The sequence below is a fragment of the Anopheles moucheti genome, chromosome 3 (assembly GCF_943734755.1).
Source record: "Anopheles moucheti chromosome 3, idAnoMoucSN_F20_07, whole genome shotgun sequence".
NCBI classification, from domain to species: Eukaryota; Metazoa; Arthropoda; class Insecta; order Diptera; family Culicidae; genus Anopheles; species Anopheles moucheti.
The window spans coordinates 12254491-12281269 of record NC_069141.1 but is presented as its reverse complement, the minus strand read 5'-3'; the positions used below and the strand labels follow the sequence as shown (position 1 = coordinate 12281269).

At 48.4% G+C, this 26779-nt stretch overlaps 1 protein-coding gene across 1 annotated transcript in view; it reads right to left on the bottom strand.

Moving 5' to 3' along the window:
• The window catches only part of LOC128304750 (cadherin-related tumor suppressor), a 41472-nt gene extending 17209 nt beyond the window's left edge, over positions 1-24263 (bottom strand). Inside the window, exons 1-4 of the mRNA XM_053041979.1 lie at positions 18915-24263; positions 9095-9403; positions 3443-3676; positions 3147-3348 (exon numbers count right to left, since the gene is read on the bottom strand). Of these exons, the coding sequence (XP_052897939.1) occupies positions 3147-3348; positions 3443-3676; positions 9095-9403; positions 18915-24263 (6094 nt within the window). The remainder of the gene's footprint in view (positions 1-3146; positions 3349-3442; positions 3677-9094; positions 9404-18914) is intronic.
• Positions 24264-26779: the final 2516 nt, after the last annotated feature.

Sequence of the window (26779 nt, the reverse complement as noted above, 5' to 3'; positions counted from 1 at the left end):
TATTCAGCAGTAAAGTTCCCCACGCGATCTTTGTTTCCGTAACCCCAACACCCCCAATTCGTTGGGTTTGGGATCGTTCAATTAACATTATTATAAAATAGCATCACAAAAGGATGTTTCTGTCGCGCCGCATGTGTGTGCCTGCCTCACATTGGCCCGGGTTGTTTTGGCACGAATGCATTTAGTTTAGTTTTGCGCGGTGTGACTTTAGCGGGGCAAAGAATGGGGCGAGACAAATAAAAAAGCATCCCAAACGGTGGATCGAGCTGATTTGATCATTCATTCTTGCGCTCGATTCTTCGGGGTGGGTAAGCGAGCAGGATCGCGTCACCACGGTTGTTGTGTGGCTGCGCGCCCATCGGATTGGAGTGACAAGATACAATTGTTTCGATCGATGTTCGACAAAATTATTTGCTGCTTTGCGATGGCGTATCGTCCCGGCCGCTCCTTGAGGGGGGGTACGAGCAACTGGACAGGAAAGACCGGATCCCGCTTTCTTGTCAGTTGACGGTGGACCATCGCGCACTTCCTACACCACCTACACGAAACTCTTTCCCATGCGCCGTTGCTTTCCGCCGTCGTTAAACGTGCGTCTGTTTTTTTTGTTGTTGCTGCTACAGTGAATGTGTGTCAAAAATCTTCAAAAATGTTACCAGATGTTATCGCCCACCAGTGCTTAATCCCCCTCCGGAATGGGGGGTGGGGAACAAAAAGGAAAACTTCAAGAAGACTGTTTCACTACATCGCAGTGCGGGCAGCGCGGTTTGATTAATAACTTTTTCCATCGCGTTGTTCCGTGTTGGAGCCCCCTAAACGCGGCCCTATTCTTCTCGTGGTGGGTCGTCACACCGCCATACTACAGAGCAGAGCTCTCCGACTCATTGGACATTTGGCGTTGTGTTAAGCAAACAATGTGTGCGTGTGTGTGTGCCCGTGGAGCTGAAGGAATTTCGCGTAAATAGTGCCCAAGAAGTGTGGGGCGAAATGTCCAAAATAAAGTCATCTTACGCAACGCTTCGCAACGATACATTCAAATGGTTCTCAGGTTCCGAGTTGGAGAAGAACAAGAATGTGACAATCGGAATAGGAGGACCCCGAAGGGGGTGAGGTATTGTCGTTCTGTGTGTGCTGTCGTTGATGCGTCGTGGCGGAATGGGTATAAAAATGTATACTGTGTATCGATATCTATAAATTTTGAAGTCAATAAAATATAAACCTGAATCGACCTGTGACTGCCTACACACATAATCGTTTCGGTGGGGAGATGGGTTTTTTTTCACAGTACGTCTGTCTGGTCTGTTTCGGTGCGTTAGATCGGTTGCGTTCGCATTCGCATTTATGCTGCGGCGGACCGTTGTTGCCTTTTCTTGCTCTCACGCTCGCCGGCGTTCGGGGCCCGAGGACCCGATTCTTCTCCACTTGCTCCCCCACAGCGGCACACTCTCACACCAGTGTCGAGGTGGCTGTTTTTGAATTAAAATAAAGGAAGGAAAAACGGTGTAAGAATATACACAAAATCCGATCCGGGAAGCGCCTGCGAGAGAGGCTCAAGCTGATGGAAGAAATTTGTTTGCCACGGGATTAAAAGACACTTTAATGGAGTCTCCACCGTCCACTGCTGGGTGGCTGCCGTGTACCGTGTACACCCCGATGAGGCAACCGCCCCACGGAGACATTCTCGGCCGAAGATTATAAACAATTTTATAACTTATCGCACTCGCGCGCACACTCCACTGCAAAGCGGAGCGGATCCCATCGTTGGACCGTTGGCCATCATAATGCGCGCCTTGGCCACGGGTGCCACAAATACACGATGTTTTCCGTTCGCGTGTGTATATGTGTGTGTGTGTCGGTGATCCCCCAAAAACGGAAGAAAAGGTACGGCATTCTCGTTTGAGATTGCGTCCCTTCCGAAATGCTTGCGAACCAAAGCAGGCACAGGTTAAGGAAATAGTTAAGGAGGCTGTGGAGGAGCAGCATAACAAACGGTATGGTGAAAACGAAACGGGAACTGGGATGGGACGGGGAAGAACTGGGAACACCGGGAACCGGTGCGTGTGTGTGTGTGTGTATGTGGCGGCAGAGAAAGTAGAGAAGACATGTGTAAGAAATGTGAATGTGGAAATTTGTTGTGGTGAAACGTTAGACGAACGAAATTCAGCGTCAAAATGGGAGAATCGATGCCGAACGAATCAGATAATAAAAAAAAAGCACACACAAGAGTTGTACACGTATAACGAAGGAACGACCTAATGAAAATTACCACAACCGTAGCACACACGGACACATGCATGCGTGTGTGTTCGCTTACGAACCGACACGCATCGGTATTGGGTTGTTTAATATTAAAATCGATTATTTAAATCGCGGTTTACAGTTAATTTTTTGGTTTATTGTACTGACAAATGAAACCGACGGGGTGAACAACAGGGAAAGGAATCAAGAAGACACGCCTGGATGTTGTTGGTTGAGGGGAGTTGTGGTTAGCGTTATATGTTGTTCGTGTTTAAGACTGATTCTGTCATAGCAATCTCCATTTCTACGTTTAGTTGAGATGATGGGAAGAGATTTGCTCTCGAAGCGGAATCATTGTTCTAATGTATGGGAGCATTTTCGTTTATACCTCATAGTTAGAAAAATTTTGTGAAATGACTTTTAAACGACATTTTCACAAGAATTGTATCAAATTAATTAGATCCAATTGAACAAGAAACGTCAAATCGTATGGAAAATTTGTTCGCTGAACATTGTTGCTCAATAAAAAACAAACCAGTTTGTTAATGTTCGAACTGCTCGTTGAACATTTTGAAGATGATTTTGAACTGTCAAAATATTGTTCAGCAAGCAAGGATATACAGTAGTCGACTCCAATGATTAAATTATCATGAGTTTATGACTATTTTTACGTAAAGGTTCATTGATACATACTTAAAATATCAAATGTTTTTAAATTTAGCTTGATTGCTACACAAATTACGTTAGTTTGACAGCTGGCCCTTGCCATAAAGCTGTTCAATGAGCGCGTAGAGCAAATCCAGTTTTGTTCATAGAACATTTGTTAAATGTTCAGTACCTGTTGCGTGTTGCTGTTACATTTTTCTGAAACAGTTTATAATCAATTCATAAAGTTAGTAAATGCATCTTACCAGAATCGATATCAGTGGCGCTAACGGTCACAACATCCGAATTGATCGGGGCATTTTCGAAGATTTCATTGGAGTAGCTCATCGGATCGAAGATTGGAGCATTGTCATTCAGATCGACCACATTGCAGTAGACGGTCAGCGTGCTAGACAGACTCGGATATCCATTGTCCTGGGCTTGAACCACCAAAATGTAGTGCTGTACCTGTTGGAGAGCAAAAAAACAAGAGGTATTAAGAACAATTTGTTTAGGGTGTTTTTTTCTCACATCAGTGCCATAATTGCCTCGTTGATCTTACCTCTTCGTAGTCGAGCCGTGCCGTTAGTGTAAAGATTCCGGTCTGCGGGTTCAGCGAGAACACGTCGTTTGCCCAGTCGGAGATGACGGTATAAGTGACGGCCGCATTAGTGCCAACATCGGGATCGGTAGCCGCGATAACTCCGACCTGGAAACCGCGCATCGCGTTCTCCGGAATGTCGAACGAATAGGCCGGCTCCGCGAACACCGGCGGATTGTCGTTCGTGTCGGTAACCTAAGGGGCGAACAGAAGGGAAGCAAAGAAATGAAATTAACTTACGCGAGGGGGGTACACACGGGATCGTGGTGCGCATTCATATCGCACACTGTACACACTGTGGTGCCAGCAGAAGATTACACAATGATGTGAAAGTGAAAAAATGGCACCGATTCAGAGGTGTTGGCATCCTCAAGGTGTCCGTCTTTCTCCTTCGTTACCGGGCCATAGCGGTAACAATTATAGGTGCAGAGAAAATCAAATTGCTGTATGATCTGCGCGATACGGTGCAGGATGGGGAGTGTAATCGATACCGCGCGAGAGGAGAACTTTTTTTCCGCACTGTGCACGGTGAAAGGAGCAGCTATCGAATAATTAAATTATATGATGCTCGCTAATTGCAAATGACAGAGGTTAATACATCAGCCCGATCAGATAGCTAGCGTCTGATAGAGTTAAGCATTACTTAAACTACATTAACAAACATTTATCCAGTTGAGTAAAAAGTAAATCAATGAGAAGAAATGTTTGATATTTCACATTTCTTCTGCTAGCGAATAGCTATTGCGCCCTTTGAAAAGGGGAACCATACTTTCATCTTTGATGTGCGTACACCCTAAAAAGACTGATAGATGATTCGATTCCTTTCATCTTTGTGAAATATTCCGATGGGGTCCGACTTTCGATTTAACGAACCCACACACCAAATTGCCCTTACCAGCTGACCCTGTGCCTGGGATGACAATATAAAGGGTTTCGTTGCGCCTTAATTCGATTTGTTTCATGCGGAAGGTTCGCCGCTTGCGGTATCGTGCGAGTCTAACGTTTCGCTGGTTCGGCTTTCACATTGCGCCCCCCCCAACCTCCCGTATTGCCATTCTGGCGTTTGCTTAAAAACACACTTCATAACATACGGGGCACACGCACACGGTGAACCAGCAAGGCAGCGTGTGGAGCGCGTTCGAGTGGCTGTGCTGTGTCCCCCTATCTAGCCTGTCAAATCGATGCTTTCTTTTGGAATTGGGATGCTAAGGGTATGTCATTCCTAAAAGAGAAGTGGATCTTGAGTCGATGGTTGCGCGACGGCTATGCGGACGATGACGGACGTGTTCTCTCGGGATTCATTCGCTTCCCGGGCATGAGATCGCGTCGATTCCACCGACATGGGTTCTGCTGCGGTTCTGGCTCTCTATGCGGGTCTTTACAACGTTATCCCTGCGTTTCGAACGTACAGAAACGACATTTTTCTATGGTGCGCACACACGCGCACGAGCTCTTAAGACGCGAACGAAATCCCCATCTCTATTCTCTAACCGAGCGGGATGACACCATTGACTTTGCCACAGAACCGGATCATGGGAGTGGAACCCGGGATATAGGATTCGTTGTCCCGTGGTGCACACACACACACACCCAGCTCGACCGATCCCGTCCGAAAGGGTCGACAGCACGAAAACGGGGCGCGCAACAAAGCAAAGAAAAAACACTTTTGATCTCCATCTGCTTATTTATGATTATGATTATTTTTATTAAATCATTCCCAGTCGTGATTAAATATAAGTATGTCATTGTTGAGAGTATGGGGAACCGCAATAAGAAGAAGAAGAAGAAGAAGAAGAATAAGGGGGAAAAGAATAACACACGTAGCAATGGGGAATGAGAAAAGTGGAGAAAAGAAAAGATATCGTAACCGACGTCCAAATGCCGAACGGACCCGTGAAGGATAAATGATTCATTTAAGATTTCTTTGTTTAAATTAGACAGAATCGTAGATGAGCTCAGAAAGTCAGAAATATACAGATCGACAGAGAGAGGGAGATGGACAAACGAGCAAGATCGAGCAAGAGATGGTTGCTTTGTGCAGTTGACGATTTGGACCCTAGGTGTGGTAATCGACCTACTCGAAGCTGAACCTAAATTCGATTGATAGACTTCAAGCGTTGACGTTTCGGGTTGTGTGTATCCTCCATCAAGCGGAGAGTTTCTCAGAGCAGACAATTTCTCTTTTATCGATTCCGCAGACGAGACGCTCTAGCGATCGCCCGCGATCAACCTTTTGGGGGTTTGAACAATTTTTATTTAAATATTCGTTTCATCTGCCAGAGACCGAGGCACACGACTTGTTGGGTCATGGTTGTTTTCTGTGCTTCTCCCTCCACGAATTATGTATTCCCACCCCCCCCCCCCCCCCCCCCCACCCCTCAAATGGCAATACGGCAGAGGGGAGAATGTCAAAAAAGCAACGGAAAAATAAACGGGGATTCGAAGATTGGCCCCAGAGTCGGCTGAGCGATAGGTGTACAGCAGGCCCCCCCGGATCAGGAATCTGATGGCAGAAACAAAATGTATAACGCCGAAATAGATACCGCTGGGCAAGAGTGATAGGAACGAAATAAAAAAAAAACAAAACAGCACACAACAGTTTCCCTTAAATAGACAAATATACTCGCTCGTACGAAAGTACGAAACAACACCCGCCACCTTCTTGAGGGCAAGTATCGACGAGCTACAGTTGAAAGAAAGGAAAACAACTGAGCAGGAATAACACACCTCGTTTCCCAAACCTACTGCTTCAATGCCTTCAATGCCAAAAAAAAAGAAACGCTGCGCCAAGTTGTGTGTGCTTCGTTTCGCCGCACTACCGTGTCGGGAACATGGCTACGACTTATATTGATATGTTTTACCAGATTTCCATTTTGTCTATTCTCATGGTAGGCACGTTTGTCAAACCATGGGAGGCCCGTTTTGTGAGCCTGTCCATTAATTTGCCCGTACACGATGGTTTCTGTCCCTTTTTCTATTCTTTCGTGATGGCTACGAAGTACGCTGGAATGTTTCCAGCTCCACAAGCGTTCAGTCTCGAATAAACGCTATGCGTAGATGCGGTTTTGTGTGAGGTGTTTAGGTTTTTTTTATAACAAGCATACTAAAGTAAAGTCTGCGAAATAAAGAGCTATGAAAGTCATTGGTCTAAAAACTCTTATTATCTTCACCGATTTGTGAAGTGTCAATTAATGTTCGTTATCAAATCCGTGCCAGTCTCTTTCACACTTTTCCCTTTGCCAGCGCCGACCCGTAACAATGATCGGAACTATTCGCCACAGCTTTAATCTTGATCATATTGTACAAAACGTATTTGCCACGATTAAATCTCTCTAAAAAATCGCTGCGTCTGTATTGGTCATGGTAAGGAAATGAGTCACACTCCTGTGAGGCTGTACACGGAGACAGCGCAATCGGTGCTGGTTGTTTGACAAAAGGCAGTACCAAACTTCGTTTGTAGCCTTTTGATTATTGCCTCGGAAGCCATGAAGAATCAGTGGAAGCAGCATTCGAAAGGCGTCCAGAACGGAGCAAGAAGAACGTGGATGATTAAGCAGAGGTCTGAATGTGATCGGTAGATGGAATCGATGAGAAAAAAAAAAAACGAGCGGACCACAAAGGTGCGTACGGATCTACAAAATGAACATTTCATATTCACCGGACAACGGAACGGCTGCTTCGTGATGTCAATCATACTTTAATAATAAAGGATAACATATGTGCAAGCACATAATATGTGGCGAGGGGTAATGGTGAGGCGAGATGGAGCGGTAAACCAAAAGGGAAACAATCAACGAGTGAGAAGCCAAGCCGGAGGATGAGGTGGAATTCGAGTGTCTGTAGTTGATCGGAAAGATAAAGTTCTCGAAAAGATGGGGAGGGGGGGTTTTCGTCGATTTATGTGCACAATTTTCGGGTAGTTTGAAAACACCTTCAAACACACTTGAAGCGTGTTCTAACGCTGTGTGCGTAAATTCTTTGCTTTGTTGTGTGTTACAAACAGGCACTTACGATGGCGTCGTGGTGGCTGGGAGAGGAGTTGTCGTCCCATGTTTATGTGATGTAAATGTACCACAGTAGATGTATATCAACTTCAGTTGTCTCTAATTGTTCCCGTGTTTAATGTCAGTAAATTTCACTGTAGGTCAGTCAGAGAGAGTTTAATAATATTCATCGTATATCAACTTATTTACCACGTAGCCGAACGGTTAGTCATTACTATCGGGGATTGGTCCAGATGGGATTTTGGTCCGGTCCGTTCGTGTGAAGATCGGCGCCGCAACCATCATGCCACTGGACTGTCCCGCGTTATGTGGATTTGGATGTCTATAATTTCCAACTCTCATTCCAATTTCCATCGGGGCGGGCCCAGTGGTGTATTGGTAGCAAAGCCGGACTTCCCCCGCAGCAAGGACTGAATATCCGGCTACGTGGTAAACATAAGTATATTAAGCCAGATATGACAGGCAGGAGCTTATAACAGCTCATTACGCCAAGAAATGAGAGAGAGAATACTAATTTCTCAATCGCCAATGAAATTTATGATGAAACGATCATACTTCTTAAGAATTCAAGAAATTATCAAACACCTAGGCAATTGCTACGGAGATTCTGAATCAAGAAGGAGTTCCTCTTGACAGCTACAGGAACTTCAACGTTGACCATCACTACTCTATTTCTGATCCACTCAGAACTTTTGGTTTAGTTTTTAGACAAAGTGATCGCGATCGTACGATCTGAGCGATATAGCATTGTAAAATCAACAGAAAACGTAGACAGATCCACTGGGACTGGGCAGAATAGAATGACACAAAGTGGGAAAGAGAAAGTACCATGCGGCCAAAACGGCTCAAGCTCGTTTGTTCATCACTGGAATGCTGTGGGCCATAACCTTTGACCGCACCCCAGAACTATCTCTCCTTGCCACGGCCGGATGCCATGTGGAAATAGACTGCTGAAAGGGACAAGTTGCTTATTGCCGCAACCATTAACTCTCACAATCTGTGTGTGTGATCTGAGACGATCGTGCGCGCGCGCGCGTGTATGCAGTTCTGCGTGCTGCAGCAAGCATTTCCTACGCTGCCTGGAGGCACGATCGTATGAATATGCACGGCCAAATGGTATGCGTCTTGGTTAACGTTGGGCATCGCAGAAAAGATTACTTTTGCGATTAAGTTACATCTTCGCATCAAGTGCATCGCCGCTGGCCAGGTTGCGACGGAGGGGAGTAGCGAGAAACGCAAGCGGAACGAGGCCAGGAATCTTTTTAATGTGTTTCGAATAAATACGAACATACGAGGGAGGGGGGGAAGGGACGACCATCCCAAAGACCAGCCCGGCCGGAAAAGCTTTTATGATTTTTCAGTAATCAATCAAACGCAAGCGCGTGAGTCAGGATGGTTTGGACTGGTCTTGGACACATTGCCAAAAATTGCTGCAGGATGATGGCAGGTTGGAAATAAAGCATTGATTTCGCTGCCATAGAATAAGGACGCGATGCGCATTAGCCGGCATGGGTATGGGGGGGCGGAGGGATGGTGATGGTGAGGAGAAGAGAATTTTGATGCTGGTGCTGAAAAACGAAAATAAAAAACGCTCCACGGCACAACCTACCTGAATAGTGATCGTAGTTTCGGTGCTCTGAATACCGTCCGTCACACTGACTTTCAACCGGTACGACTCCTCCGTCTCGCGGTCGAGCGTATCACGCAGCTTTAGCAAACCGGTTTCCCGCTCGAGCGCAAACTTGGGTGCGTCGCCTTCCAGCAGTGTGTACTCCAGTTTTCCCAGCGTATCGGGGTCCGTTGCGGTGATGCGCGCCACCGTCTGGCCGACGGCCAAATCTTCCGACACGCTGAACACCAACGGGAGGTTCTGGAACCGCGGCGGGCTATCGTTCTTGTCCAGCACGTTGACGCGTATCTGTTGGCGGAAGAGAATAGACGGGCGATTGGTAAATTTAATCACTATTAAAGTGCATGCGTACATGCGAAAAGGTGTACATTAAGGTAAGCAGATATAGAAATTCACATCCCCATTCCGATTTAAATTCGTTCAGATCGTTGAAATGTAATTCAATTCATGCGGATTGCGAAATAGCTGGAACTGTCCCAAACGTCACCGATTAAAACCGTTTGACGATCCTTTCACCCATCCATTCAGCCCATCAATTATTTACAATCTATTACATTTCGCGTCGTGCCCCTCGTGTACGGAAAAGGCTTAAGCGGTTTCCCGCATCGGTGCAATAACTTTGTAATGCGCTACCATTTCGACTGGCCCGGACCAAGCAGCAGCGACACGTTATTTTGGCACTCGCATCTGCAGCGCTTAATTTAGCTGTTGGTTAGCACAAATAAAATGGCAATATAAATCTGTTTGCAATCGGAAACGTAAACAAAAATTCGGACTAATGCCAATGGGAAGCAATGAAATCGAAGGTAAAGAACCAATGCTGGGGGTTTTTTGTGTGCATACACAAATCCTTGCAATGGTCAAAAGGTGTCCAAAACACAGCTACATAAACCGAAATGCTGCACCGGGTCCGACACTTACAACAATGTCTTCGAAGGCCAGTAGGCTCTACAATACAGGGTGGCAATAACAGTGGCACTGGCGACATTGCGCGACTGTGTCTTTGCACGCTGAAACCATCGCACTCGGGGGGACATCGTCCGGAGCGAACCCTCAGCGCTTGTGAAGCATGCATGGGCTCTGCAGTGGTGCCACGTTACTACGGGGCCTGACGCTTATTTTACGACCGGCAGAAGAGACCTTTGCGTAAATATGTCTGGTAAAATTATTCGCTCACTTTGCTGCGGCTTGAAGCGTTTAAGTGTTTTCTGGGGGTGCGTTATAAAAGAGTGCAGCAATAAAAAAGATTCTTCCACTCAAACTGTTCTACTAAAATTGAACATTGACGATTTAAAGATGATGCAATGACTATCGTTCCCAATAAGTGCGTTTGAGCGAACATTTCTATAAGTAAGATATAAGTGTAAACTACGCTTCAGTGTGATCATACAATAATTTAGCAATAATACACAATTTGGCAAATATTCGTACTTAGTAACTCGTTAGTAATTCTGCACGATGCATGCAAATGTCGTAGAGAGCGAGAGAGCGGGAGGGAATAAGAAATGCAAAACTTTATGATTTGCAAATGAAACTGGGCGGCAAAGCGATACGATTTGCAGTTTGTCTCGTCAAGCATCGTGTACGAGGCACAATGATAAATCAGCAAATGATCTGCGCCACAGCTAGTGGATGTGATGGATGGATGTGCGGAGAACGTGTTACAGCAAGCGTGCACTGACAGCGAGCTCTCGGGCGTGGAACAGGGAGGCATATAATATGTTAAAGTGCCACAGGACCAAACGCTGCAGCGCAACAATAACTGCAGCAACAAAAATAAAAAAAGTAAAAAAAGACAATTTCAGCAGGAAGAAATGGTTGGTACGGCGTGATGACGCCCGAATGGCACAAAGCGAGCGCGGCGAGTAGGAAGTCCCCTTCAGGGTTCAGAAAACGGACGAAGGATAAATGCACCAGTGACGAATGAGGCTGAAATTTAATGTTTGCGTACCGTCATCTTACGCGATTTTATGTTTACCGGCCCGGGCCCCAGAGGTACCCGATGGCCGACCGGCTTTACTACTCAACCCAGGTCCGGTTACAACACTTCATCTGCATAGAGCCGCAGTGATCCGGACAGTAGGAAGGGGGTGGGGGGGGGGGGGGGGACGAACGGTGCACACAGTTGATCGAGCACATAGCAGAATGGAAGTAATGAGCCGGAGAACCGAAAAAAAAAACGCAATCGGAGAAGAAGAAATAAGCCTCGAGAAATTTTTGCTTTAATGTTTTGTTTCTAAAGCTGCTAAAATATCGCAACAATTACACATTTTTAAGGACAATTAACTCAGTCTCTCTCTCTCTCTCTCTCTCCCTCACACGCACACACACACACATTCTTGTAGGTTCTTCCTTTTCCTGTTTCAATGCATGTCTCATTGTATGCACATGCAGAAAGGTTTGAAATTTCCTTGATTTTAGATACCCGACAAGATAATTCATTGCTTGCGGAATAGTTGAAGATCGTAATATTCTCTATAATTTGGACAACATGTTAACATTAATATGAAGCTTATTAAAGTAGGTAAAGGTATTACAAATATTGTTGCGTTCGTTTCATTACTTTCGTTGAAATCTCCGACTGGTAAATGCATTAAAGGAAGAATTAGATTCGAAGTACCATCCGGGACAATCCTCCGTAGCAAGGACTGACTATTCGGTTAAATTTTAATTGTTAATAAAACCGAAATGATTTTTTTTTTTTCATCTATTACTCATATTAGATTGCATATATTTTGGAAGACGGTTAGGGACCTCATTAGGTATCCACCGCTTGGGGTCCCGAAAAGGGGAAATCCGCCTCTGCTTGTCTCCGCTTGCTAGTCTTTTTATTAGTCGTCGAAGTATATTGAAAGCCATCGATGGAGATTTAAACGAGATTTCTGCTGATACAGAACTCGTCAGCTACCTTGAGTCCTTGGGGTCCTTGAGGTTTAGGAGCATTCAAAAGAGTACTAATTCCACAAAGAGAGTAAATCCTCACAGCTTGGCTGATAGCAGGAAATATTGTTTAAAAAAAAACACAGATTGCAAGTCCTTTCTTTAAAATGCGTTATTCTTCTCAGATCCTTTTCGGAAACCTTTTTTCTGCATTACAAGCAAGCGTTAAATGGACAAAGAGCTCAGAGAACAACGGAGAAGCGTCGACGAACGACGGTTAACAATTAAATATGGCAAGTCCCTCGTCATGGTGTCGCCGTAACACGCTCGTAATGAAACAGCAAACATCCTGCAACCGAATTGTTGAAGGATCTAAGCCTTACGACAGCGAACCTTGCCGAACAACTATTGTCTTATGAAGGAGAACCATTTTTTCACACGAAAGGCTGTAGAATTAGCAATGACAGGACGGAATACAGCGCAGATACGAATCTGTGAGAATATGCTGTGTGTAGTACGATGGAATGTGTATTCGAGAACATTTTGTTCTAGGAAGATTTTGAGCAATACTGCAATAGTGGCGTAACCGGGCACATGTTTTATGCGTTCGAGAAACTGTGAAAAAAGGGCTTTGAGTCCGCCATTTTCCCATTGCCGATTAGATTCGCTAATTGTATAAGTTTAACGAATTGTCCACACACCATGACGATCGGTTGACCAACGATTAAATGGTATACCGTTTCCGTTTCCCCCCTTTGGGCGTAAAATGGCTCACATTCACTCAAAGTCACATCAAAAGTCTCTCCAGTCGCACAATCTGGTATCGCACCATGCCGCCACGCGGGCCCGGAAGGGGGGTTATTACCAAGATGTGGAGTGCAAATTTAAGTGCACACAAGAACCAACCACCGAAAACACTCGGCACACGTGTGCGAATGATCGTGTCGTCCCCTGTCCCGGATGGTTAATTATTCCGAGAATTAAAGCGATGAGCGATGATGGTAGCGAATGCGTTTGACCACCATCAACGCATCGTACCGACGCGCAGCACCGCAGTACGCCAGGCCCAGGGAACGTGACGTTCGAGTGGGGTGGAAAACCATGGTGAGGTGGGGTGGTAGCCATGTCGAATGGGGCGACACGCCATCACTCATCGTCGTTAATACTGTCGCGGTTAGGAGAATGCGTCGAGTTGTTGTCGGGAATTTCGAAAGATACCGGACCGGAGATAGAGAAGAGAAAACGTAAAAGCATAAAATGGACCACAGCTTGCGAATTGAAATTCCTTGGGACTGTGCAAAACAAAAAAAAAAGAAAAAGAACGGGAGAGACGGAGTTACGATGTGGACGGTTTGAAGGAGTTCGAAATACAAAAAAAACCCTCAACCACACGACGGACTTGTCGGAGCGCCAATTCTCGTCATGCATTAGGCACGGGGGTGGGGGGCCCTTATGTGCGGCCACGATGGTGTGGATGGGATTTCGGTTTTATTTCTTTCCCTTACGTAAGTAAAACGAACGAAACCGTGCGGGTAACAGCGACAGACGACATTAAAGGAGAGAGCGAATTAGGAGTTACACTTAGTAACGATACACACCAACATGGACACCGTGGTAGTAACACCAAACGCTCTAAAAGTGTCTCGGCTGACCCGTTAAGATTCTGCACGGGGTTTGCCATTTTTGTTTCTGCGTGCTTTTCTTCTTAGTTAGTTCAGGCAAGCCAAAATGGTCCCAGGGCACAACAGAGAGGCAAAAGGGTCAGTAACAGTAACGATTCCTGTGAGGCCACTGGGCACAGCAAATTACCACACAGTAATGGTAAGTCGATGGTTGCTCTGTTAAAAGTTTTCCATGTAAATTATACAATTACGTACGGTTAACTTTAAACAGTCGTATCCGGAGTTCCTCAGAAGTTAGGAATTGATTTGATCCAGTGTTAAGAGTTTAATTTCGCTAAAGTAAAAGGTACTGGAAACGGGTTTCCTATAAAGTCCCCAGATACTCAGCCCAAACTCATCGCATGCCGGCTTGTCGGTTACCGGGAAATATGACATTACACACCCGGATGCTGGAATGGCTCATAAAAAAATGAAACATAACGTCTACGAATAAAAGGGCGGCCGTGCAAAGCATCAATTCCGCAAAGGAAGATAGAGCGCACTTTTCCAGCAAAAGGTTTGAGAAATCGTATCACTAAACCCGTCAATCGCTAGACGCTACTATACAATCCACCGGGCCGGGCGAGTGGATGTCTACCACCGGCACGATAGCCCCGTGCATCCCGGCAACTTTCACTCACCGCGCGCTGAAAAATACATACATTTCAATTAAAGGTACATACTTTCAGTTTTAAGCGCGTTACGTGCACAACTCGTGGAAATCGTGCCTGTAAAACCCGAAAGCCAAGAAGCCATTTGTTTTCCTTGTTTTTTTTTTTTGCTGCCTCTTTTTGTTTCTGTGTCTCGGTCTCGGCCTAACGTCGCGCACACCGAGAAGCCGCCGTGTTTTTTTGTACGTTCTGCGCTTTGCGCTGCACTTGCGCTTGGTGTGGAGTCTGTGAATGAGTTGCGAATGCGTCCCATTGCCAGTTACGTCTTTTCTTTTCTGTTGTTGCTTTTCCCGTCCCCTCGTTTCCATTTATGCTAATTTGAGTTATTGATACTCGCATCCCACGATTTGTCGACTCGATGTCGCAAAAAAGCCATCGTCGTTTTTCCGGACCGGCGTCCGTCGAGTGTGTGTGTGTGTGTGTGTGTGTGTAAAAGCTAGAGGTTGAGCTTTTCCATGGATGGGGTTTTTAATTAAATCACGAATCAAACAACGCTTTTTCCCGCCATAACCCCAACCCACGGCCTACATTGATTGTAGTGTGCGAGGGTAAGTTCAGACCACTTAGGATTATGGACGATCGTGTCTAAAGCCCAACATTGAGCAAATGCTTTCACTGCAGTGGTCCCAAAGCTATGCGAAGTTTTCACTTGGCGATAGAATGAAAATTGAATCACCTTAAATTACGGGTTGGTCAAGTTCCGTCCGGAGCGTGTGAGAGCAATCTTATAGAACATTATTCTTCGCTCGGTTTCACTTGTTGGTGGATGGCAAGATGGCGTCGTTGGGGTTGATGTGAGAAACACGTTTACAAAAAGGATCTCGTTCACTCGTAGCCTCGAGCAAACTGAGCGTCTGTGGTGTGGATGGATGGAATGAAGGAACACACTGCTTGCACTGGAGTACCATCTACTGTAACTATCATATCGTGGCATGCATCTCTTGGTCACAGCCATCTTTGCATTAAAGACAGCCGACAGAACAAAAACGTATCTTCAATTTAGCATTTAGATCACATAAGAAATTTTGAGTTGTAAAAAATAAAAGGGATGTTTTTATGTTGGCCTACTAGATTCTTGTCATGTCGAATATTTTCTGATTGTTGCCCAAGTTCTGTGTAGGATAGAGGTCGAGTAATATAGAGCAATTTGACAAGTAGCCAAAAGTTCGTTACACGTGATTTGACGTTTGCACGCTCTTTTCCATTCAAATGTTTTGTGTGTGGTTGTGTTAATTAATCGGGATATAGTAAACAAGTAGGTTAGACGCAAGGAATCTTACACGGGCGACCAAACGTCAAATGAAATCCAAAATGGCGAACCTCTATCTTGGCTATTACTCGACCTCTATCCTACAAAGAACTTGTTGTTACCTCTCAAAACCGTGTCTAGTTTTGCAATCAATCTCTACCAATTTAAAAAAAAAAACATCCATTGATTACCGATGACATTTGCATTGAAAACTTTGAAACGTAATTTACAACCATAAATCGCGACTTTCTATCAGTGATTTTAAAATTTGAAGGCGAAGGCACACATTAAGGGAGGAAACAGGGTTTCCGCGGGCAGCGTGAAGACATAAACCACCAGCCACGGTGGAATCGGGCCCTTCACCGGCATTCAATCAATGTCTAAAAGATGCTCCGTCGAAATTGGAAGGTACAGGAAGAAAGTAGCAGCAGTAAAATGATTAAACCGTCTTCATCGTGCGGTGTTCGATCGTTGGAGCAATTTTAAGGTATGGATTTATCGATGATTAGGCAGTCGTTAGCGGGCTGAGCTTTGGTTCCGATGCACGACTCGAGAATGGTTTGCTTGTGTATGATTTTTAGTGAGAGGGTGAAGCAAGGAAAGGGGCCGAACGTCTGAAGTCGTTTGGTGATGTAACTGGAGATTTGCGAAAGTAACTATAAATACCACCTTTTTGATGGCTTGCGCAACAGGATCAGGAAGGAGAGTCTGATCAGGTTTGGGAGTTTTCAAAGTGCTACAATGATTTCTATGGAACTATCGCTAAAAGATGTTGGGAATGGCCATATGTCAGGTAAATCTGGGCATGCCCGCAAACGGAGCCGGAACTGTTAGAAATGGAAAAACAAAGCATGATCAGCAAACCATCTGCCACATTCTGGGGCCGGTGGATTGAAATGCTGATTGTTTGTCCATTTTGCAATTTCCAGCCGCTCTCGGTGCTTGTGTGCTTGTGTGAGTCTATTTCCAACACAACCAGGGTGAAAAGTTTTGCTTAAATTATTCAAATTGAGCACCGTTTACCAAAAAACAAACGATAATTACTGCAGATCGAGACACGAGTTCCTGGCCCGGGCGCGGCTGTTTGCTGTGCGGTTTCATCATCCCCCTTTCTGCGCGCCAACAGATTTCGGATCACAGACGAATCGAATGCTTATTAATGTTGTGGGCTCTGTTGGCGTTTTTGCCACGGACCCAAGTGCGCGACCGGGGGCACGCCCGTGAACGCTAATGCTTCGCCCGATGAATCTTCCGCCATTCAACACCGCTGTTGGGGCGCGCGCAGCGTTGGACGGTTCATTCCGGTAAAATTTCATAAAATTGAGCACACATCATCATCACATCGTGGTGTGGTTGGTGTTAGGCTTCGTTTTTTTTTTTTTGGGGTAAAGCTGGAACGTTGTTTTTTTCTTCTTGCTTTTCCTATTTGGTTTGGCTGGAGTGATCGAAATTAGTTCAGGAATAATGATCGAGTGCTTCGTGGCCGATCGTGTACTGCGTTGCCGCTGAAGGAGCGTCTGCCTGGGTAACGGTGTTTGAAGTTAAAGTTTTGTGGTTATGGAGTTTTGTTGTGTGGAAAAAAAGCTTAGAATGATTAAGAGCAGTGAGTTTGATATATTTCGTACAATTTGTGCTATTCAGTAAAACTAATGAGAAGATTCATATGAATCTTTAGCAAAGAGTTACTCAAATCACGAATCGCCTCTCAAATGATTCACGGATCTTGTCCCATTGATGCATAACCGGAAAGGATCGGGGTGGTTGGGGACTGATGACGATCAATAATTCTTGGAATATTCACGAAGAAAAAGAAAATTCATTGAAATCAAGATTCAGATTCATTTAGACTCAGAAATCTGAATCAGATTTACCCAACGCTAGTACGAATGTATGGCTTGCGGTATGGTTCTACGTATGTTCTATATGTGAAAAGAAGGAATTACGTTAGGTAGTTAGCAAATTCATGCTTGCGGACAATTTTTATTCATATATACGTCCTCTCCTCAAGAACAGCAAGAACATCACAACACGTTGCGTAAAAGAACGTCAAAATGCATTCCCACCGGCCATTCCTTGTGACGAGTGGCAACCTTTTGTCCTGATGCTAGAACAAAACACAACGCACAAGAAGAGTGAAAGGGAGCACGGGACCATCAGATCGTGTGATCGCACTTGTGTGTGTGTAGCATTATGGTAAAAAAGTGCATAGTTAAAGAGGAACACAACGCGATATTGAAATTACATCCCTACGGGGCAGAGAACGAGAGAACCGAACTTAAAACGGCGTACAGTTTCTTTAATATTCGCTCGGTAAAACAAAACAACAAAAAAAAAACACCTATAATCTGGCATCATAATACTTGCCTAGAAGCAATCGTAAATGTATTGCTTGCAAGCTAGTCATTTTGGTGTTCCGATATACAATATGGGGGGATGTTACGGCTTTTCGACTTGCCAACCAGGTTCGTCGCTTGTGCACGAATCGAATTCTTTCGATCGAATCTCTGACATTCGGGTTCGGGGTCCACATTCTTGCAGGTGTAATAGAGAGGTTATGTTTCTTGTGGTAACTGTTAGCGATGCTTTCAGAAAGAAAACTGCAGAAAATGAAGTTAGAACCAACTGAAAATTCATCCACATTTATCTCTAGCTGTATGATGGAACTGTTTATTCATGAAGCTAGTTTATTCCCTGCAAAAGTGACGACTGCCGGACTTTGCTCTATAACGCAACCTTGTTTATTAAACCTCAAAAGCCCTCGAATGCCAACGATGGTACCTCGCCACATTATCTCCTGAAAACGAGCTCAGGGTTTTTGGAAGGTGTCTTTCGCTTATCGAGCTTACACCATCAAGAAATATTTGGCGAAGAAGTCACACACACACACCGAGCGTTGTGGGAGTCAGCACCGAAGGGTGCTGGGAACAAAAAAAAGGCCGAAAGGCGAGAGGACCCCCATCGTAAATAGCGATTCGCCTACTGCCCAAAAAAGCTATCAAATGTACGAATAAATGTGAAGGTTCGTAAAGTTCGCCCGCGAAGATCGGAGAGCCCTGATAAGCCGCGAAACATTAGCATTGGGGGATGAGCTTTTTAAACCTTACGTTTACGAGCGTACGAGCGTTGCTTTGCTTGTCAAATAGTGATTTGGGTGGAAGGTTGATTTAATTAGAGCGTAATTTCTCTATCACACCTAGCGCTCGCCGGACACCCGCACACACACACCCCATTAAGATACTCCGTTCACACTTTTGGCGTGGGTTGAGCAGGGCGGAAGATTATCTTATCCCAAGCCGTTCTCACACACAACACACCGCCTATCAACAATGGCTACTTACCCGGGTGCTGGTTGTACGCGGCACGGCACCAACGGCAACCGCGTACACCTCCACGTCGTAGTGCTCGATGCCGGCCTCACGGTCCAGCTCGGCCGCGGTCGACAGAATGCCGAGCTTGGTGTCGATGTCGAACAGCCGATTGACCTGGCGCCCGTTCACGCCGGACGTTACGTTCGTCACGTAGTATTCGATGTCCGAGACGGAGTTGAGATAGGCCGACACCGTCAGAATGCTGGTGCCAATCGGTTCGTTCTCCGACACGCTGCCGGAGAGGTCCTTTTTGGCGAACACTGGGCCACCACCGGCACCACCGCCGGTACCGCCGGTAGTGAGCACGGTAATGTAAGCATCACTGCTTTTGCGCTCCGCCTGCACCGCTTCATCCGTAGCCCGCACGGACAGCTGATAGCGGGTGTCCGGTTTGGAGATGGGTTTGCGCAGCGTTATCACGCCCGTTGCACGGTGCAGCTGGAACAGTTCCATATTGCCGCCGATCATCTCATACGTCACAAGCCCGTTCGAGCTCGAGTCCGCATCCTGCGCGTGTATGCGCATTATCTCCGCCACGGCACTGTCTCGCAACGGCAAAATGGCGGCATTCATCGACACAAACACAGGCGCATTATCGTTCACATCCTCCACGATAACAGTGACGAGCTTTTCCGCCGATAGTCTCTGTGCTTGCGGTGCCGCTTGGTCGGTGGCCAGCACCGTCAACCGGTACGTGTCGATGGCTTCGCGGTCGATCAAATGCAGCGTGTGGATGACACCCGTCGTCGGGTTGATGCCAAAGTGTCGCTCACCGTCCCCATCCTGCGGGTCCTGGTGGGCGATTTCGTACCGCACCTTCCCATTCAGCCCCGAGTCGGGATCTTCCGCCGTGATGGTAACGATCGGCGTGTTGAGCGGGATGCCTTCGCGTATCTGGCGCACGATCGCCGTGTTCGGAAAGGCGGGCGGATTGTCGTTCGCGTCGATCACGTTCACCGCGAACAGGATGGTGGTGGAAAGCCGCGGGTTGCCACCGTCGGCGGCGGAGATGTTCAGCGCGTAGCTTTGCGTGTCCTCGTAATCGAGGCTCCGGTGCAGATAGAGCGCCCCGGACACCGCATCGATGTGGAACGTGTCGCGCCGGTTGCCGGCCGCAATCGAGAAGGCGATCTGCGCGTTCGCTCCCAGATCGAGATCGGTTGCGCGGAAACGCATCAGCTCCGTGCCGATCGGTGTCGTCTCCACGATCGCTATTTGGCTGAGCGTTTGCGTGAACTCGGGCGCATCGTCATTTTCGTCCAGCACCTCGATCGTCACCGTGGTGGAAGCGCTCAAACGGTGCTGCTTCGAGGCGTCGTGTGCGACGACCGTCAGCTGGTAGGACGCGGTCGTTTCCCGATCGAGTGCCCGGGCGAGCGTAATCTGGCCGGTGGAATCGTCGATCGTGAAGCGTTCCGCCCGGTTCCCTTCGGCGATGTAGTAAAACACGTCCCCGTTTAACCCTTCGTCCGCGTCGTGCGTGTATACGCGCACGAGCTGCGTGCCAACGGTGGCACCCTCGGAAATCTGCACGCGGTAGGGGGCGCGCACAAATACCGGCGCATTGTCGTTGACGTCCGTGATGAAAACTTTGATCTTGACGCGATCCCGCAGCCGTACCGCACCGTTGTCCGACACGGTGGCCTCCAGCGCGAGGAACGTTTGACCGCCGAGCGCTTCGCGATCGAACGAGCGGCGCGTCCGGATGAACCCGTTGCGGGAATCGATGCTGAAATCTTCCTCGTGATCCTTGCTGGCGGCCGATGCGAGCGATGCGGACGACGGTGCCGATGAAAGCGTGTAGATAAGCTCCGCGTTGCGCCCAATATCGCGATCGATCGCCGTCAGCTTGCCGACGAACGTGTCCGGTGGTTCGTTTTCGGCGACGCTAAAAACGAACGTCCCGTTCGTGAACTGCGGCGCGTTGTCATTCTCGTCGATCACGTGCACTATGACCGGCACGGAGGAACTGCGCGGGATGGGCGAACCTTCGTCCGCGCAGGCCACGGTCAGTGCGTAATAATCACGCTCCTCGCGATCGAGCGCACTCCGCACGAACAGAAACCCGTCGGGAAAGATGCCAAACTTCCCATCCACGTTGCCCTCCACGATGGTGTACGCGATGCGACCGTTCGGCCCAACATCCGCATCGGACGCGGCCAGGGCGAAAAAGCGCGAATTCACCGGCATCGATTCGAGCAGCGACGTTTCGTACGAGGTGTGATCGAACACGGGCGTGTGATCGTTGACGTCCTCCACCGTGACGTGCACGGTGGTGCGGGTGGTAAGCGGCGGACTGCCCCCATCGGTGGCGCTAATCTCGAGGGACAGCACCGTGCCCGGCTCGACACCGATCGAGCGGTTCAGGTAGATCACACCGCTCGATTCCGCCACGCGGAACAAATTTTCCGGATTGTTGCTCAACCCGAACCGCACCTGACTGTTCGGGCCGGTGTCCGCATCCTTCGCCTTCGCCACGTACACCTCCTGCCCGACGGCCGCATTTTCCGGCAACCGGATCTCGTCGTGCTCGTACAGAAAAGCGGGCGCATTATCATTCACGTCCACCACGGTGATGTTTACGGTCGTTTCGCCGTACGCCAACCCATTGCGGGCTGCGACCGTCAGCCGGTAGAAAGCGTACTGCTCGCGATCGATGTGCTGCGTCGTGCTGATGAGACCCGTGCGCTCGTGAATCCGGAAGCTGCCGGACGAATCACCGCGCACTATCGCAAACACAACATTGGACGCACCGCCGGCGGAAGCCCACCGCGCCCGAACTTGGCCAACCTCACGCTCCGGCACCGTTTTCTGTCTGCGATCGCGCCCATTGTCTTCCGGCAGTCGAAAGTCGTACCCGGTGGCGACCGGTGCCTCGAATCCGATCTCCTCCACGAGCGATTCCTTGACCACCTCCACCACGGCGTCCTGTGCGGCACGGCGCCCTCCACTGTCCTTGCAGCTGACGACCACGCGGTGCACCGGCTTGGATGACTTGGCGAGCGAGGAACGCAGCGTCAGGGCGCCCGTCGTCCCGTTGATGGCAAACAGGGCCGCATCTGTCGTTGGACCGCTGACCAGCTCATACTGCACGATCGCGTTCTCACCCTCGTCGCGATCGTTTGCCGTCAGCTGCGCGACCAGCGTGCCCTCCGGTGCGCCCTCACTCACCGGCACGAAGAACGCCCGCGGATACAGCTCCGGATCGTTGTCGTTCGCGTCCGTGATCGTGATGCGCACGGTGGCGCTGGAAGACTGGGGCGGCGACCCATGATCACGGGCGATCACAACCAGCGCGTACGCGGCGATCTGTTCGCGGTCGAGTGACCGGCGCGTCGAAATCTGGCCCGACAGTGCGTCCAGCTCGAACGCGCCCGGATAGTTGCGCTCCACACTCGGATGGAACGTGTACGTAACGCTCCCGTTCGTGCCCTGATCGTGATCGACCGCCGCCAGCGAGACAACGACGGTGCGCGGCGGTGATGTTTCGCTCAGCGTAACGTTCAGCAGCGGCTGCGCGAAGGTGGGCGCCTCATCGTTTTCGTCCAGAATGGTCACCTTCAGCTGGGTGTGGGCCCATTTCGGGTTGGGTCCACCGTCCCGCGCCGAGATGCTCAACTCCACATGCCCAAGCACCTCCCGATCGAGCGGGGCGCGCGTCGTTATCAGCCCCGAGGATGGATCGATCCGGAACCACTGATCCCGATTGCCAGCGACAAAGTCGTAGAAGATCTGCGCATTCACGCCGGTATCCTCATCCGTGGCGGTAATGCTGGCCACGTACGTACCGGGCGGTGCCAGCTCGCTGAGCACCGCCGAGTACTCGGACTTCTCAAACACCGGCTCGTGATCGTTGACGTCGTTCACGTGTATGATGAGATGGGCGGTCGCGGTGCGCGGCGGAACACCCCGATCGATGGCCACCACCGTGAGATTGTACTTTCCGATCTCCTCCCTGTCCAGCACACCGTTCACGCGCACAATGTAAAAGCTGGGCGATTTCTCCAGCCGGAAGTGTTGCAGATCGTTGCCGGCCACGATGCGCAGACTGGTGTCCCCGTTGAGGCCTTCGTCGGCGTCCACCACCGAGACGGCGGCCACCACCGAACCGTTCGCGGCATTCTCGTCCACCGTCGCGAACCTTCCGGTCGGCGGGAAGTACTGGAAGCGTATCACCGGATCATGATCGTTCGTGTCCACCAGGTTCACCGTCACGTACGTGCGGCCATCCTGGCGCGGTGTTCCGTGATCCCGCGCAAACACGGTAAACACGCAGCTCTTCGGGCAGCTACGACCACCCTCGTGGCAATTCTGATGCGGACAGGTGAGTTGCTCCGTCGTGGCAATAACGCCCGTTTCCGGATCGACGGTAAACTGCGTTTCGGCATCGGCCAAGTAGTACGTTATTTTGCTATTATCACCCAGATCGCTGTCCGAGGCCATCACCTGCAGGACGGGCGTCCCCGGCAGCACGCTCTCGTTCAGCGACACGATGTAGTCGCTGTGGTCGAAGATGGGCGGATTGTCATTAACGTCCAGAATCGTCACGTTCACGCGCAGATACCCGTACCGGGCCGGTTCGCCGCCGTCCCGAGCCGAAATGTTGAGTGCGTAGAAACCGCGACTTTCGCGGTCCAGCTTGCCGGTGGTCTCGAGATGCAGATAGTACACGTCCCCGTTCGGGCTGGTGGTAACGGCAAGCCGGAACTTTTCGTCGTGATTCCCATCGACGATGCGGTAATCGTCCGTAACGCCGTTCTCGCCCGCGTCACTGTCGGTGGCCGCATCCAGCAGCAGCCGGGTGCCCGTGATGGCACTCTCGGAGAAGGAGACGGCGATCGTCGGTTCCGGGAACTCCGGCGCATTATCGTTCACGTCCAGCACCGTGATGCGCACCTCGATCGGGTACGTCGGCTGGCTGGAGAGTATCACCAGGTCGTAACGGTCCGCCCGTAACGCTTCCCGGTCGAGGATGGCATTCGTCTTTATCTCGCCGGTACTCGCATCCAGCACGAACTCTCGCGGTGGCTCATTGAAGCGATAGGTAAAGCCGGGCTTGGTGGGGATGTAGCCCACCACCGTGCCCTTCGGTTCGTTCTCAAAAACATTGAACTGGACGCGCGTCTCCACCGCCCGGGACTGCATCGCACCATCGCTGGAGGAACGCCGCCTGGGCATGATGACCACGCCCGGTCCCGGTCCGGGCCCGGGGCCGGGACTGTGTGCACCCACCTGCTCGATGGCCGCCACGGCCAGCAGGCCCAGCGTCACCACCAGCAGCCAACCAGACATTCTATTCACACTACTGGCACAATACATTTTGCTCACTTCTGGCTCCTTTTTTTTGCTAAACTTTTCCTACTCCTGGGGCCCCTCGCCCCACACTCCAAACTTTCCTCGATCTCTCTCTCTCTCTCTATCACTCTCACACACTCGCTCGTGATGGTTGTGGCGTTTCACTCACTGCAGACACTGCCACTGGGGGGGTGTCTCTATGGGATGACACGTCGGGAATAGGCACCTCTAGGCACCTTTAATCGTTTGCTAGTCTGCTGCGTCATAATATTGCCAACATGCCGTTGAACCGATGAAATTTGTCACATTGGCTGAGCGTACTGTGCGTCATACTGCCTGCCATAGGAGGGGGGGGGCTGGAAATTCTATTCGCCCGGGAATGCGACTCCACTACTGCAGATACCCACCACACGGTGAGGGTTCTGTCATTTCAGCCAACAGCTTAACTATTGCACACGCGCGACGAAAGACGCGGAAAGTAAAGCACATCTGAGCCACATTTATGTTTGGCTTCTGCTGATTGAGCACTCTGTTGGCTATTGGCAAACGTCGTAGGAGTAGAACTTGTTTACTAGCAGGACATCCGGAAAGAATCTGGAAAGAAACCAAGAAGAAACGCGTTGTAGACCTGGTTGTGATGGTGGTAAATTAAAATAAATCAGTTTAAAGTGTTTTGTGTATCCATCACCAAACATCCCCAGATACATGACGCAATTATAAGAGATTGTTGTAAAATGATTCTTAAACAGTGGTCGAAATCCTGAAGTTCGATCTAGATATTAGGCACAACTTGAATTATAACACCATAGAATTGTAGCAGGAGACGTCTACATTAGAAGATAGGGAGAGATCCTGTATTCCATCGATTGGACGCAATAAAATTAAGATTTCAAGTTGGTGAATCAGACCTCAAGGACAATTTTTATTAATGCCACACAGACAGACCTCAAAACGTATCATCGTATAGGTTCAGTATATTATACAAAATGATTCGTTAGCCGGTCCAAAATCCCATCCAGACCTATCTCCATACATAAAGTCAAAGAAAGCCACAAAAGGGAAGGTTTCTGTACCTCTTGAGGTTGTAGTTTCGTTAAAGAACGAGAAGATTTTCGATTCTATAGTCGATATTCTAGATATGCTTAAGTCCTAAATTAATATTTTCAAGTGTAACTTCATTTGAACCTCAGTTCTCATTTTCAAAGTGCAACTTCAATGAGAGTTAGGGGTTTGTCGAATAGTTTACAAACTAAAATTTGGTTGACTATTGTAGTCCCCATCTTGGAACAGCTCTATCGAGAGATGATCATGATGATGATCTATCAGGATACAGAGCGTATATTATTCAGACATGATCCCTGAGCAATTTGAGGGATTTCTTAACGAAGAGACGATTTCCATTCCAAAACATTGACTATAAATAATCCACAGAAAAACTGCACTCTCAAGAGTATCCACCAACATACTCAAGCTACATCGCCATCGTTACTTTTTGTGGAATTTGAAGCCGGTGTGATCGAACTTATTGATCAGTGGTGAATTTCACGCTATAGTGCAGAATGCAGCATACAATTATAATTATAGTAAACAAGACCACCATCTCATGCTTCGGCTTGTGGTTGTCGTCTTGCAGCTACAAACATGGCTCCGTTCACGCACACACACACACATCGGCGATTTGTTTCTTAGTTTTTTTCTATGTGTCTAATTTTTCCGATCTCCCTTCGCCTGAACATTCATTCTACGCGATCGCTTGCCGTCGTAGCCCCTCAGGGTGGTATGTCAAGATTCGCTTAGTCAGCTTCCTCTCTGTACGCGCCACCCATCCCCATTGCAACTCAGCCCGCATACACTCGCCTATCCGATCGAGCGTGTTTGCAGCGTTTGCACGAGGAAGTTTGCCCTTTCTCTCTGCGCGTCGTAAACTACGAACTCCTGTGGGTTGCGTTTGATTTCTGTAAACACCGCACTGTTGCGCCTTTGCGGAGATAGGTAATGAGCAAACCTTTATTTCCGACAACTCCCTTTCGGGGGTTTGCTTTTTTTTGCTTTTGTTTTGTTGCTTATATTAATTACATTTCAATTACAATCAAGATAATCGTATATTAATTATTATGACTGCAAAAATCGTAAGCGCCAACAATGTTTTAAAGTTGTGCACAACGACACACTTGCAATGTACAACTGCTCGTCCTCGCGCGGACGCAAATTATCGGCACATGCAGCAAATATGTAAAAGAAAAAATCATGCGAACCGAAACCGAAAGAACCATTTTTCGGGCGAGCAGCAGAAACATTGCTTCCAGAAGCCGGGCCAGGTCAGAGCGAGATATGCAACTAGGAAGACGGACGGCCGAAGGGGGGACGCATAATAATTTCGAAATAGCTGGAAACTTGTTTCGCTCGCGGCTAGACAACCATACCAAAGCAAGGCAAAACCAAAAGGCTTCGCAAAGGCATCGGCCCCGGTGTGTGATGCTGCGCCAATGCTGCAGGCCTCCCTTCCCCCTCTCCTCATTCGTTCCAGGGTACCGAACGGA